The sequence below is a fragment of the Theropithecus gelada genome, chromosome 8 (assembly GCF_003255815.1).
Source record: "Theropithecus gelada isolate Dixy chromosome 8, Tgel_1.0, whole genome shotgun sequence".
NCBI lineage: Eukaryota > Metazoa > Chordata > Mammalia > Primates > Cercopithecidae > Theropithecus > Theropithecus gelada.
In genome coordinates this window covers 110,134,709-110,150,762 of record NC_037676.1, presented here as the reverse complement: position 1 = coordinate 110,150,762, position 16,054 = coordinate 110,134,709, and the positions used below count along the sequence as shown (strand labels likewise).

General features: G+C 36.2%; 1 protein-coding gene across 2 annotated transcripts in view; it reads left to right on the top strand.

The window, feature by feature from the left end:
- RSPO2 (R-spondin 2) overlaps positions 1-16,054 on the top strand; it is a 168,424-nt gene that overhangs the window by 95,648 nt on the left and 56,722 nt on the right. Inside the window, exons 4-5 of one of the 2 annotated variants that reach the window (XM_025394237.1) lie at positions 10,900-11,043; positions 13,469-13,657. In XM_025394237.1, the coding sequence (XP_025250022.1) occupies positions 10,900-11,043; positions 13,469-13,657 (333 nt within the window). The remainder of the gene's footprint in view (positions 1-10,899; positions 11,044-13,468; positions 13,658-16,054) is intronic. The other variant, XM_025394238.1, reaches the window with a different exon arrangement.

Below are 16,054 nucleotides of genomic sequence, written 5' to 3'. Positions count from 1 at the left end.
TAGCTGCAATAAATCAATCTTAATTTTGTCATTGTGATCTGTAGCACCTGTATGGATAAACCATCAAAGATTTCAGTAGGCCAGATCAGGGATGATATTAACAATTTCAGTAATGGTTATTCACCTGCACAGTGCACTGTTTAATGTACTTGTCCACAGTTGCAATGCAGTAGCTGCCTGTTGTGAGATGTAGACCCTGTTTTATTTCTATTCCATTACCCTTTATGGAAAACTCAAAGGGCACTCTTTTCTCCTAATTTGTCCTGGAAGATAGATTATATCAAATAGATATTCTAAAAGCTAGAATAAACATTTTTCTCTCTGTGAGAAAGATGGCTATATCATTTTCGATACTCTTTACAAAAGATTTTACTTTTGTTTTTAGTAACAGTACTAATGGTTGGAAAGTAAAAGTCCTGACTTTCCATTTAATAGAGGTAATTGTATTTTTCAAACTTACGTTTGTTTCTTGTGGATTTGGTAGTCCTTGTAAGTGAGCCTATTATTTCAATATAGACCCAAGTTTGGCAACATCATTCTATTATTATATTTCCAAGGCAGATGCCACCTTGTGCTGTTTTTACATAAATAAAGCATATGCCTAATGCTTTAGTTTTAAAAACACTTTGACCTGCATCTTTTAAATCACATCTGGAAATCCTGTGAGGCAGTTAATATCCTCATTTACAGAGCAGGTAACAGGCGTTCTGTTAAGTCCACTAACTGGCCCAAGGGTTGCCTGCCACTGCATGGTACAACCAAGACTGTATCTACTTTTATCATCAAACTGGATTGGCATACATGACAAAGCCACGCTCACAAACAGAGCAATTAAAATATCTTGCTATAGGACTATAGCTCGACATAAATGTCCAGCTATACTGGACTATAGGACTGGACATAAACTATAGGACTGGACATAAATGTCAAGCTAGTTGCAGCCCAAACACATGGCTTTGTAAAGTTCTTCTCTCTTCCTTTCTTTCCAACCAGCAACTTCGTTCAAAAGTCAGTGCCACAGCAAGAAAAAAATTAGAAACTTATTAAAATAGAATGGAATATTGACCCACTGACAACTGATCAGGAGTTGTCATTCTTGATTTATCAATACAGTGTGAATAAAATTAAAAATATTGAAATAAAAGTATTCCCATGTCAAGATAACTGAATTCCAGCATCCTTATGCTCATCTGATATTTGTCTTATGCCCACAGCCAGATGGTATATGGAAGACATCACTATGCCTCCCCAAGCTTAAATGCTACCATTTGGTGTTTTCAAAATAAAACTCTTTATTTTTTTTCCTTTTTTCTATCAAGGTACTCCAGGGATTTCAGTAATTTTCTAGCCTAAGGGTTAGCAAACTATGACCCGGGGCAAAATTTGGACTGCTATCTTTTCAGTAGGGCCCTTAAGCCAAGAATAGCTTTTAGATTTTTAAGTCACTGAGATTTTAAGACAAAAGAACAATATTTTGTGACACATGAACATGATACTAACTTTTAAATGTCAATGTTCATAAAGTTTCATTGGAAAACAGCCATGTTGAATCATTTACATATTGTCTATGGCTTCATTTTGTGTAACGACAGAGATGAGTTGTTTAGACAGAGACCGTATGGTCTGCAAAGCCTAAAATATTTATTATCTGGCTCGTTATAGGAAAAGTTTGCTGTAGCCTATTTAGAGTGTAAAGGGATTAAGAGATTCTTCTTGTTTTCCTTGGATGAGGGTTGAGTGGAGGGCAACACATATATTAGCTTACATATGCTTTTCCATTTAGTTGGGTGGAGACATCTGCATTTTCCAACATTTGGAAAAATCCAACTAAGATGCCGGTCTGAAGTTGATTAAACCGCTCTAGTTCTACCTTAATATAAAAGGGTGACAAGTTACCAAAAAAGGAAAAGCACAAGAAGTAACCAAGATGAGAGTTCTAATAGTGGCAGGAATTTAAAATCTGATATGAGATACTAATTTGGTTTACAATTTTTGAAACTTTTAATTACTATCACATTCCTTTCCTATTTTATTTTGAGGTAGTTGCCCTTCTCCCACTGTTTCCTACCTCCACCATGGGAAAAAAAATTCTCTTTAAGCTTTAACGTTCTTAGCAAATGTGTTTATTTTGATTTCATTTGTTTTGAGAATGATTTCAAATATGCATCACTTGAATATATGAGAAATAAAGCCAATATTTTCAGAGTTCATTATTTGACCACATAATTTTACACAAGCCTCAATATTTCTTCATATTTTTTCTATGTGGACGGGCAAGATATAACATTTAAACATTAAAATATTACAGTGAAGCTACTAGCAGCATATTGCAAAGTGTGAATTTGGAGTTTTTAAAGAGTGAACTGTTACAACATTTCAAGTTAAATATTTTTTCCTGATATGTTTTTTGACAGCATATATATCCTCAGAAGTTCAAATAAAAGATACTATGGCATATAAGATAGAACTCTATAGGTATCTAAAGGAACAGCATGTAAATTTCTAGATAGAAATTCATTGTACCTAATGGGAACTTGAGGATTTAAATCACAGCCTAGGTCAGGATTTTATTGTATGATATAGGTAAGTCAGATATTTCTGCCTTCTTATCTGATGGTTAAGGGAGTAAGGCACAAAGAGAATGTGATTTCTACCATCTGTCCCCCCACCCCAGGTCAAAATTGCCCTTAGATCTTGGTTTCTTAACTCCTGGTTCCTAATGTTCAAGGCAGGTGATTTTCCATGTAGGTGCCCAACAAATGATTGTGATCAGTTGGTTAAGCTGTGTGACCCAAACAAGGGTGAAGTCACTAAGTTTACTCTAGACAGTGGGTAATGCCCTTTATTGGGTAATGCCCTTTGAGTAGTGCATATATATGTATTTTATTATAACTACATCTATACAGTTTATTAAATTTATATCTTTTTTTCCATATGGAGTATCCTATTTGAGCTTCCTTCCATTCGCCATCTTGGACTGCAATTCTTTTGTCCTAGTTGTTAGATTAAAATTTATTTTATTATTCATATTTAATAGTTGCACTTATTTTTAGGAGTACATGTGATATTTTGATATCTGAATACCACATGAAATGATTAAATCAGAGTAGTTAGGATATCCATCACCTCAAACAGTTATCTTTTGTGTTGGCAACATTACAGTTCTTCTCTTCTATTTTGAAATGTATAATAAATGATTGCTAACTGTAGTTTTTCCTACAGTACTATTGAATGCTAGAACTTATTCCTTCCATCTAACTATATGTTTGTAGCCCTTGACTAAGTTCTCTTCATCCCCTTCCGTTCCCAGTCTCTGGTAACCACCATTATACTCTCTATCTCCATGAGATCTACTTTTTTCAGTTTCCACAGGTAAATGAGAATATTTGATGTTTGTCTTTCTGTGCCTGGCTTATTTCACTTAATATAATGTCCCCCAGTTCCATCCATGTAGTGGGAAATGACAGGACTTCATTCTAGTTTTATAACTGAATAACATTCTATTGTGTGTATATACATAAAATATCCTTTCATTCATTGGTGGGTACTCAGGTTAATTCCATATCTTGGCTATTATAAATAGTGCTGCAATAAATATGAAAGTGCAGATCTCTCTCTGATATATTGATTTCCCCTTCTTTTGGATATATACTCAGCAGTGGGATTGCTGGATCGCATGGTAATAAATTTTTATACTCATAATATCTCACTTTTTGATAACTAATTACACAGCAGGTACTATGCTGAGATCTTTGCACTGATTAAGCCTCTGAATCCTCTCAAAAAGCCTGTGAGATAGAGACTGATAATACCTTTTCTTAAAAAAAAAATACATGAGGACATTAAGACAGAGAAAGCTTCACTGACTTTACCACAGTCACACAATAGTAAGTGGTCCAAGACTCTAACCTCAGATCTGCTAACCACTGTACTATGAGTGGCCACTATATTCTCAGCAGAGTTCTTATTCCCGCCCCTTGCTCTTAATTCTAAGTGTCCTGTTCTGCATTTGACATAGTTGAATTTCATCCTATACCAACTATCCTAACTAATTAAGGCAATCTTGACTTAAGCTCATTCTACTGGGTTATAAACAGACTTTAACCCTGGATCTTCTGATCTTCTGTTAATTTAGTAATGCTGGTTCTCTATGTCATCACTCAAATAGTTTAATTGTAAATATAAAACACCTAGTCCTGAAACTTCTGGATCCATCTTTTATTTAGATTGAAATATAATGAAGTTCTAATGAGTTGCATGTTACTTGACTGTATTACAAAAAATGTAATTTTAGCTTTTAGGTAATTTTTATCAATACATAGTCTAATGGAATTACTGCAATGGTACATATTAGAAATGCATGATTTTGAAAACATAAAGCTTAAAACTTAGGAATATTTATAACCCCAATTGCAAATTTTGAGAAGAAATGTTAAATAGTACTTGAAATTGTTAGATTTTTAAACTAAAACTAATTTTAAAAACCTTATATTAAGTTCCATAGTCTAGTGCTTTCCATGTGAAAATTTGCTAAGAGTCTAATTTTGAGTGTTTTGGGAACAAACTGTGCCTTTAATTTCTATTCAAATTTTAGCACGTAATAGGCATAGAAATCTCTAGAGGTTTCTAGAGGTTGGCTTGATGTTCTTTGATCCTTGCATCTGCTACTTGAGGACTAAATAAATGCCCTATTGTTGTCAGTGACTGCCACATTCTGAACAGAGATGCTAGTTTAAAGTAAGAGTAGTTGGAGCAACAAGCAATTGGATTTTCATGGTGTGCTAAGGCAATCTGACATTCACAACCCTGATGGGCATGAAGAAATAAGAACATAGATTCCTAGGGGTATTTGAGGTTTCCTCTACTTTATTGACTTCTTCCCTTTCTCCAATAATTGATCGTTATATATATAATTACATTTTGACAGCTAGATTTAACAAAGGTTGATGTTTCTCTGCTGTTAAGGATTTACTTTTCTCATTTATCTGATTGACTATGCTGAAATATTCAATTAAGAGATGGTTCTTGTCATCTTAATTTAGCTGGGAAGAGAAACAAAAGGAACTCTGTCCATTTGCCGAGTGCCCTAAGAGCACTGTTGAGACCAAAGGAAGAGAGGATAGTTGTGTGATCTTTGGCTTCTCTCAGTTTTTCATCTTCTCTTCCACTTGGTTTGTCACTTTTATGGATTCATTATAACTCCTCTCCCTGGTACTGTTACCTCTTAGAGTGTTGAGCCTCCCAGTGGTTTTCCTGACCTCTACTCTCTTCTGCTTTCAGGAAGGTTAACTTTCTGAAAATGTTCACTCCCCAGCTCACTCTGTCTATACGTCTAGCTTAGAGTAGTCACTTTATTCCCTAATTGCCTTTCTGTGGAGCTTTCCCCTCAGTAGACTGAAGATCCTGAGGTGTAAGGACTGTTTTCTCATCTGTGCTTCTATGTACCTGTCAGGATGGTTGGCCCTTAGGGACTGTTACCTGTCTCAATGAGGAAACATGGTGATGCTATGCTCATGGCCAGAATCTACAGGGACTACTCACTGCTAGTCAGACCAAGCCCCTAATCTTGAACCGAGCTTCATTTTTATTAATACTAATTATTACTTAAATACTTAAAGCCACTCAAAGTATGAATAATTTATAATCCTCACCCACAGCCTCTAAACCCAAGTAACCATCCCATCACCTAACCTCCTCTTCCTCCAAGCCACTGCTCACTGGGCCCGTCAACTTGCCATGTGGATTTTCTCTATTGCCTCGTCATGAGGGCAGCTACCCTTGCCAGGACTCTGCTTCTCCTTGTCTCCCTAAAACTTGCTCATCTGAGGTTCCGACTCATAGCACACATCACCCGCCTTCCTTTGATAGTTACATTCTCCAGTATAATTGTTTTCAGGTGTTTAACTGTTGATTCTTCCATATGATTTGCAGTTCTTTACAACAACTATGGCTTTTTAATACATAGTACATGTGCAGTCAATCTCTCACTAAGCATGCAAATATTACAGAAATTGAACTTGAAATGACATTCATGCTCATTTATTTAGCAAGCATTGAAACTCCACCATGTTTCCTATACTGTGTTAGGAATGGGGAATTCACAGATTGAAAAAAAAACTTGAATGGCAGGACAGAAATGGGTCCCTTTTCTGTCTCTAATGTACCCAAGACATGACTCTATATCTCCTGTTACATTGTGGTGCACTGTTAGTGCCACATGGACCCCTCTGGCTTAGCACCTCCAGGATAGGGAATGGGTTTAGGTTCTTAGGGTCTGGCACATACTGTGTTCCTTGAGAATGCTGGGAATGAACTGTTAAGCTGGACTATGGTGTAATTTGAAAAATGTTTTATTAAAGCCTGTACAGGGTACTGTGGGAGGATAGGAGAGAGGGTATTCAGCCTATTTTTCTGTTTCTTGGCCAGGGGTAAGCCCTTCTTGCCAAATGGCAGCCCCATCAGACTGCATTTGGATGCAGTTTCACTTGGACAGTAATTTTACTTAAACCAATGTTGGCAGTCTTCATTTGGTGGGTTACATTTTTGAGGAGGCACTGTAATTTAGAAGCATGTAAGTTGGCTAAACTAGGATCTTTTATTTGAACGAGGACTTAAAGCCCATATTTTTATAGAAAAGGCCTATGTTTAATAAATTTTAATACACCTATTATGTAGTATACAGTTTTCTAAGGTTTAACAATCTATTGTATGATCCTACTGGTGTTTCAATGGTGACTAACTCATTTATAAGATTTACATAGAGGTTTTCTAAAGTGTATGGAAGAAACCGTTAACACAGTGGCTATTTCTGGGGAGTAGGCCTGATGTGCCATTCAGGTGAGAAAAAGGATTTCTATTTTTTCCTGTAAACCTTCTGTACTGCTTTGAGTTTTTACTTATAATGAGAATGTTTTACTTTTATATAAAAATGAGTTAATAGAGTTGATATGAATCCCAATTAAGGATAAAATGCTTAAGTAGTTTTTGGAAAATGGCTACAAGCTGGGGGAGAAAATATAGGACTATGAGACTACACAGGAATTCCCTCCGACCCCCACAAAGCAGAAGAGTTACCTCCTGGAGAAATGGCTGAACAGAGCAGGGGGCTGTGGTTGGATCTGGAGCTGCTGAGGAAAGGTCATCAAGGACTGTGAAGCACGTCAAGCAGGAGACCTCCTGGATTAGGTGGCTTGTGGTGCTGCTTGCTTTCAAAAATATTGGGTTTGGCCAGGCATGGTGGCTCACGCCTGTAATCCAGCACTTTGGGAGGCCGAGGCGGGCGGATCACCTGAGGTCGGGACTTTGAGACCAGCCTGACCAACATGGAGAAACCCCGTCTCTACTAAAAATACAAAATTAGCAGGGCGTGGTGGTGCATGTCTGTAATCCCAGCAACTTGGAGGCTGAGGCCGGAGAATCACTTGAACCCAGGACGCGGAGATTGCAGTGAGCCAAGATTGTGCCATTCCACTCCAGCCTGGGCAACAAGAGCGAAAGTCTGTCTCTAAATAAATAAAAATAAAAGAATAAAAAGTATTGGGTTTGTAGGTATTTGTGAGCAGATGAGCTCTGTCAGTGCAGGCTGCCAAATGCATGGGCCGCCTGCATTGGTTTTATGTAGTGGCAAAGAGCAAATGAGGCCAGGATGGTCAGCACAGCTTCAGGTGCTAGGACTTGGCACTGATCAAAGCTTTTTTAAAAATGCTTTATTACACAGACAATATTTTATTTAGTTTTTTCCCCTTAAAATTTGAGTGAAGGAAAAGCAACGCTATTGAACATGTGAAAACAAAGGATACTGGCAAGAGATGGCTAAATGAAGGTATTTGTTGAAGGTTATAGCAGGTTCAACATTATTAAATCAGGGGTATAATTCATGCACTCAAATCTGAAAAAGTTTTAGATGGGATAGATGCCTTTATTCTTGCCTGTTAAAATCAAAAGAGCTTAATTTTACATTGTTAATGGAGTGGCACTTTTTGAATAAACTTAAGTAGGTCACAAATACATATTGTAATAACCCTTTCTATGATACTAATTACATAAATGAGTCAGAAAAATAACTCTAACATAGTTGAAAATTCTATCCCCTCCCTAAATTAACTTCCCTAAGCTACTTCATACAGATGAACACATGCACGCATACGTAGTTTTGTGTTGTACTATATATATCTCGTAACGTACCTTTTTTTTTGGGCGGGGGATAGGGTCTCACTTTGTTGCCTTAAGCTACAGTGCAGTGGCGCAAACACAGCTCACTGCAGCCTTGACCTTCTAGGCTCAAGTGATCCTCCTGCTTCAGCCCCCCAGGTAGCTGGGACTGCAGGCACACACCACCATGCCCAGCTGATTTCTTAGAGATGGGGTTTTACCATGTTGCCTAGGTTGAACTTGAACTCCTGAGCTCAAGTGATCCATCCACCTTGGCCTCCCAAAGTGTTGGAATTACAGATGTGAGCCACCATGGCCAGCCAACTTGTCTCTTTTTTTTAACTTAACAATGGGTTTTCCAGGTCATAACTTATAATTCACCTTGTACTTTTAAATGGTTATCATTTTCTACAGTTTGAACATATCATATTTATATTCCACTTGAATTCGAGAACAAATAATTAAGCTTTCATCCAACAGGATTTTTACCTGAAGAAGTCCTCAGGGACTTTACAGAGAATGATAGGTATTTCAGCAATTCCATATTCTATGAACTGGTATTAGGAGCATGGAATGAAATGAGGGAAGGGAGCTACAAGTAACAGTAAAGATCAGCAAAGGGCCTGGTAAAATTAATTCCAAATGCTATAACTTTTTGGCCAAAAAGCTTATTGGTGTGGCTTTATTTTAAAGAGAAGTCAGACCTTGTAGATGATAGCTGATTTACGAAGTGTAAAGTCCTCTTTATCTCTTTAAGTGTTCTTTTTTTTTTCTCTTCACCCTTTAGTTCTGTTTTATCCTTTGGAATGCTTATTACTATTTCTTGGAAAATAACTCTATGGCAGGAAGGGCTGCTTGTTTTTTAAAAAAATATAGCAAGAAAACTAACAATTTGTGGACATAATGGTCATGTATTTTGACCATGATTAAGAGCTTATTGACCAGCTATGGACCATGATTTTATTAAAATATAGGTTAAAGCATTTAAGACTACAAATGAACCTTTTATGGGGTGATAAACTGTTCTTCTGTGCTGACCATTTCCCTCCCCACCAAAGGAGCAGTAGTGTAGATTTGTATGTGGACTTTAACCCACACATATTTGGTGTTCTGTTTATAAATTTGGTAACATTTTAGAAGTTGCATTAGCTGTTTCATACTGGTCATTTAATACACAGAAGCCTGTTTAGACTCAAAATTGAAAGGCAAAGAGTTGCCACTTTTAATAGGTCTAGACACAGTCATTTCTTATGTGATCTATTTTAATGAAATTTATTTTTAGCCTTTAAATGTAGCCTTTAAAGCACTGAAATCTTCAGTGATTTAACATCTTGGCTGCGTTTTTTTTTTTTTAACCCCTTTATCTCTTTGCTTATGGGAACTATATGTCTTAAAGCTTCCTGAATCCTTAAAGCAGGAAGTATAATTCTGGAGGCTTGTTAAATGAATACATGTGATGTCACAGAGTTTTCATAGGACTTTACGTGCTGTCAATTGCATCAGTTAAAACTGTTACAAGTAATAATGTACTACAATCTGTTGAAAACTTGACCTTGGAATTTACCAGTCCTCCAAACTTCTCTCCTTTCCTTGAGGAGTAGTTAAGAGAGTGTATTTATTTTCACCTGTGCATGCCAAGGATTTCTGACCCAGATGTTACTGGCCTACCAGGGAATCTGATCTAGAATACAAGCTCATAAATTATTGCTTCTTTTTATACCTTATTGTAATGTATGTGGTTTAGTGGAAAAATACATGTTTCTAATTCACTGTGGCTTATATCTGCAGACTACCTATTATGAGCCTGTCAATTTACATATATTATTACAAAACCTTACAATAGTTTTGTAAGGTCAGTGATGCCCCTGTTTAATACAGGAGGAAATAGAAGCTCAGAGAGGCATATAGTTATCTAAAGTTACAGAGCTGGTAAGGGCAGAGCTTGGTATTCACACCCAGATGTAACAGACCTGAAAGCACATCTGTTTCACAAACTCCTAGCGGACTTCAGTGAGTGAGTTATAGAGAGAAAGAGAATGGATTTAAAAGACAGATGGTTTTGGTGGCTTTCAGAACCAATTCAGCTGCTACTCTGTTAGTCCCAGGTTTCTTATATGCCAAATGGAGTTTCTAATGTCCACATGTAGGATTATTGTGAAGATTCAATGGAAATATGTGTAAAGCCTTTGACACATTGTAGGTTTTCAACAAAATGACCTAAACTTCCACCCCGCCCCCAGCCCTACCCAGGTCACCCTCTGATGAATGCAGGTGCTAGTGTTGACCAGTGCCCTATAAAATAGACCATGCATTTGAAAACATTTTAAAAATTAAAATTCTTAACTCATTTCCTATACACAAATGCTTATTACAGTGTTCCCATTGGAGGCCTTTTGAGGGCAGGACAGATTTCAATACTGGCAGCAAGTAATTTGTAGAGGGAGTGTTTTTTCTTTTGAATTTTTTGTTTTAATCCCATCTGGAGATTACTAACATTTCCGAAAGTTCTCATGGCACATGGGACCCTGGGCTGGCATTCTTTCTTGGGTTATTGATGTAGTAAGCTGTTGGAAGAGACGGTAATGATTTAGAATGAGATGGCGCTAGGAAACAAATGACTTAAACAATATTTCTCTGATGATGAGAATTTCAAATGGGCTAACCTATGAGTTTCCAAAAGTTTTGTTTGTAAAACAAGTAAATTTCTTTGACTGAAATTTTCTTTTTTCTCTTTAAAATTGTTTTTAGGATGCAGAATAGAAAACTGCGATTCTTGCTTTAGCAAAGACTTTTGTACCAAGTGCAAAGTAGGCTTTTATTTGCATAGAGGCCGTTGCTTTGATGAATGTCCAGATGGTTTTGCACCATTAGAAGAAACCATGGAATGTGTGGGTGAGTAGTTTTTAATGTGACTCTCAAACTGCAACTTTTATTTTAACACCTGTTTCTTAAAAATATGCATGCTAGATATATTTAAACTAAGAAACAAATTGGTTCTCTTGTTCAGTAGAACTGAAAATTAAGTTCTTTGCTGACTTTAAGTATCATGACAATTGGATAGTCTCATATCTTGCTGTAAAATTTGCTAGTTGTGCATTTGCTAGGTTAATCTACTTAAGTGCTGACAAAGTTTTTTCTTAATCATCTGTGTAATACATCTATTTCTTAATAAATTATTAGTAACTGTTAGAGAAAAACATTTTGTTCAGAAGAGAAGTTTTAAGCACTACCACATCAGCTAACTACTCTATTACTTTTGCTATGTGTAGAATTACAGAACTGCTTGCTTAGCTATTTGTGTAAAAAAAAAAAAAAAAAAACCTGAAAAGAAATTATTTGTGCCATATTTTGTTGATTATATGTTACAAATGCATTAAAATGATTACCAAATTTATACACCTAGAATGCATAATTTGATATATATGTTCTATCTGTGAAAATAGTAACATATTTTATAAATTTTATATCTTCTGAGTGTTCATAAAATACCTTGACATTCTTATACCGCTGATTGAAAGGTAAAGATCTGTCAGTGGCTGCATTATGATGAATCTCTTAATCTAATCATGGATGTATTGACATGCTCCCTGCCCAGAATTTCATTTGCTGTTATATATCTGATATGATATACAACACAGCTATGTATTAGACTTTACATCCCTTAAAATGGAGACTTAGAAGAAAATTTGAAATTTTTCTATGAAAATATTGCTGAAGTAGTCTGTAATTGTGTATTTGAGAGCTTGCAGAGAAGACATTTAAATAAGTGGTTTTTGAAGAAATATGTGCATTTGTGTTTCTACTTATGTGTGAATTAACACATTTATATAGGCACCACTATTAAAATAAGAAAGTCACTAGAAGAACATATTCAGAATGTTGAATTTTCTTTTGAGAGGCAGGACACACACATTACAAATGTTCAGTGGAAACGCTGAAATCCTTAACTATAAGCATATTATAAATAGAGTCTTATGCATTCTCTGAATAAAAAATCTTAAATGTCTTTGAAAAGTCTAAGAAGCAGCTATGATACCCACTGATGTTTAGAAGAAGATGGAAATATTAATTGTATGCAGACTCTGGACCTCAGCCTTCATCCACTAGCGTGAAGAGGAGTTTTAATGGTGAAGTTGATGAGGAGGTCTAGCTTTGTATATGCTTATCCTTTTATTTCCTCCTCTCCCTCCCCTGGGAGTTGGGGGATAGCCTATTTTCCACTATGTGGACTTAACATAGGGGATGCTAAAGGCTTTTACGTATGTAGTAAAAACATACATTTTCAAATGATTGATCACATTTGTTTACTTTTCAAACTATAGTAATGTACACCAATATGGGGAATAAGAACTGTGGTCTCCAGACACCTGCTGAAAGAAAAGAAAAAGTCAGAAAATACAAAGCAAGCTCCCCATTTTTTTCACCAAGTGCTTCCAAACTAAAACACATTTATGGGTTTGGTGGAGGCACATTCAGAACCAGCCTGTAAAATGTTGTCTTCTGTCATGGTAGGAAATAGTGTCTTCTGCTTTAGGTTTTAACTGTTGACTCTTTAAAGATTACATATTTTAGAATCATTAGAACTATTCATAATAGCAAAGACATGGGATCAACCTAAATGTTCAACATTGATAGACTGGATAAAGAAAATGTGGTACATATATACCATCTAATACTGTGCAACCATAAACAAGAACGAGATCAAGTCCTCTGCAGGGACATGGTTGGAATTGGAAGCCATTATGCTCAGCAAACTAATGCAGGAAGAGAAAAACAAACACCACACATTCTCATGTGTGAATGATGGGAACACATAGGCACATGGTGGGAAACAACACACACTAGGGCCTATCAGGATGGGGGCAATGCAGGGAGGGAGAGCATCAGGAAGAATAACTAATAGATGCTGGGCTTAATACTTGGGTGATGGGTTGATCTATGCAGCAAACCACCATGGCACACATTTACCTATGTAACAAACCTGCACATCCTGCACATGTACTCCTGAACTTAAAAGTTGAAGGAAAAAACAGAACTGACCAATAGCATCCTTTGAAAACTGAACTAAGACAAATGGAAAGTAACAGCTTATGAATTACTTAAGGGGTATTTTTTTTTTGATAGAAGTATTCTATGGTTCAAAAAATTAAAGTTCCCAAAAGGCGAGTATAGGTCTTCAAGACTGTACCACTTAATTTTTGATATCCCAAGGTGGGGCCAGTGAAGGAACACTGCTATGTAAATTTGATGACAGTAAAGCAAATAGATACTAACTTATGTGCTTGTGTTTTTTTCTTTTTCTAAAAATCTTTACTAGAAGGATGTGAAGTTGGTCATTGGAGCGAATGGGGAACTTGTAGCAGAAATAATCGCACATGTGGATTTAAATGGGGTCTGGAAACCAGAACACGGCAAATTGTTAAAAAGCCAGCGAAAGACACAATACCGTGTCCAACCATTGCTGAATCCAGGAGATGCAAGATGGCAATGAGGCACTGTCCAGGAGGTAGGTCTCAATATAATCACTACTGTGTGCTGTGTGCTTTCTGAATTCTCCTGCTTCCTAACCACCCTCCCTTCCAAAAATAAGTATTTATCTTTGAAGGAAATCCGATAATATTGGTGAGGGGATAAAGTTTTGTTGTACTTACTTAAAAACAAATGCTTCAGTTGTGAAAAATATGAAGGGCATATTTTATTACTTTCATAATACCTTAAACATAACTTAGGAGAGTACCTTAGTAATGAGCTTTCTAAAATGAGGTTTCTAAATGTGTTTTGGTGGCTTTTTCTGCAAATGTACCATAAAAGCGGGTTCTTATGAAATCAGGCCTTTGCAGATGTTGCTCTGAGGGAAGCGGCCAACTTTCAGTTGAGAAGAGTTTAGATTAGAAAGGTTTATGGAGTCTGTAAAATCATCTGCATCGTTACTAGTTGAAGATGACAACTTAAAATAAACTTGCCCAAACACTGGGAGGAATAAACATTGTCTTAATGTTACCACAATTAGCTGTTTCTCTTTGTTTTGATAATAATTTGTAGAAAACAGCTACTGGTATGTGTGTGTTTACTCAAATCTTTGTAGTAATTGTGCTGATTTGCAGTAATTATTCTGTAATAACAGGATTAGGCCTATTTAGAAATTGGAAGAGCACATAGCTGAGGTGCTGGCCGACACAGAATCAGTAAGTTGAAGTGCGGGTCTGAGCCCTGTCACTGTGCTTGTCCCTAAAGCAGTAATCACTGGGTTACATTTATTTTATCACGGGCGGATGCTACATTGCCATTCGCTCAAAATAGAAGAGCAAAAAAGAAAGTTGTGTTTGGAAAACTGCTCTGTAAAATAATCATAACTTTTGCTTGCCTTCATTCTTTCTGTGGGTGCATAACTTTTCAGCTTTATGACCATAGCCCAGAAAGAGAATATATAACTGCTTAAAACAGGTTTATATCCGTGTTATGCTGCCTCATAGAGAATGTCTATGATCCATGGAGAAAGACAAAACTTTTAAGACTCGAAGACTCCAGTCGGCCTTTGAGAACTATTGGATCCAGATTCAGAAGCTACTATTAGGAAAGCAGCTTTTCCTCTTGAATTAGTTTTGCTTTTCCTTACTGGATCTTTGAAACAAAGTTTTTGTGGGTCTGCTTTTCACTAACAAGGATGGTTTTGTTCACTTAAACTAGGTATTTTTCAGTCAAAATATAAGAAAATATTTTCTTACAAAACTAATAAGCCACTTCTTGGATAGCTGAAAGCATTTAACCTGCAACCTTCTCCCTAAAAACAAACCTGATGTATTCAGGTATTGGAAATAAAGACGTTCTTTGTTGTATATTGTTTATATAACTAGCCCCTCCCCCATTCCTCTTCCAGCAATGTGGTCCCCCAATTGTGGTTTACATTAATAGCAAAAATTAAACTGAAAATGCTCCTGTAACAAACATGCTTGTGTGTAAAAGAGGCAACACATTTCCCTCCTCTCCAAAACTCTTTATTTTGACCTAGCCACAGTCTGACTTGAGAATTTTCTAGATAACAGTAGACTGTTAACCATGATATTTATTTCATTTGTATTTTTCATGTTAACAACAACATACTGTCTTAGTCGAATACAACTTGATACTGTCAGCAATTTAAATGATGCCAAAATAAATGCTTATGTATCATCTGCTAATATTCTCTTTTTGACAAACCAGTAACAGACTGATTTAATTCTTATTGACGTTTTATCAAGTTTTACTTATTAGGAAAGACTAGCTGTAGCTCTAATTCTTGTATCTACATTTTCAGTTTAATAAAATCAATTTTATATAACCTTTAAATAGGTTTTCAAAGTTATATCAATTTGTTTACTGTTTCATTAAAAGGAAGCTAAATATAATTGCTGAGCGAAATGGCAAATTATTCTGTAATAAAGTAACTTATATTTACAAATGTAGGAAATGAAAATTAGAAAATTAGCTTTGTAACTTGAGCACCGATTGATAAAAATTGGCGTAACTTCCACGGGAGTATCCCACCTTGCCTCAGGTGAGAGAGGGAAAAGTTCCTTTCTTCAATAGGTCACGGCAACTAATGGAAGAATGGAGAAGAAAGCCACTTTATCCCTTTTTACATCTTGATTTGATTTCAGTGATCTGCTTTGACAAACCATGCAAAAATGTAAGTTGTAATCAGGTTGGGAATACAGGCATTTTTAAGATCTTTGCAACATATGTATGGATTTTTCTCCTGTTGGAGCCAATCTTAACCTGATTGCACACAAACTCAGCCTAAAGCTCCTTCACACTAAAGTGGCAGCACATTAAAATCAGCTGCTTTTGATTACTGAAAGGCACAAGTTAGAGGTCAGTGTAATGGTATAGTCATCACTATGCATATAAGATATTACATTGAAAA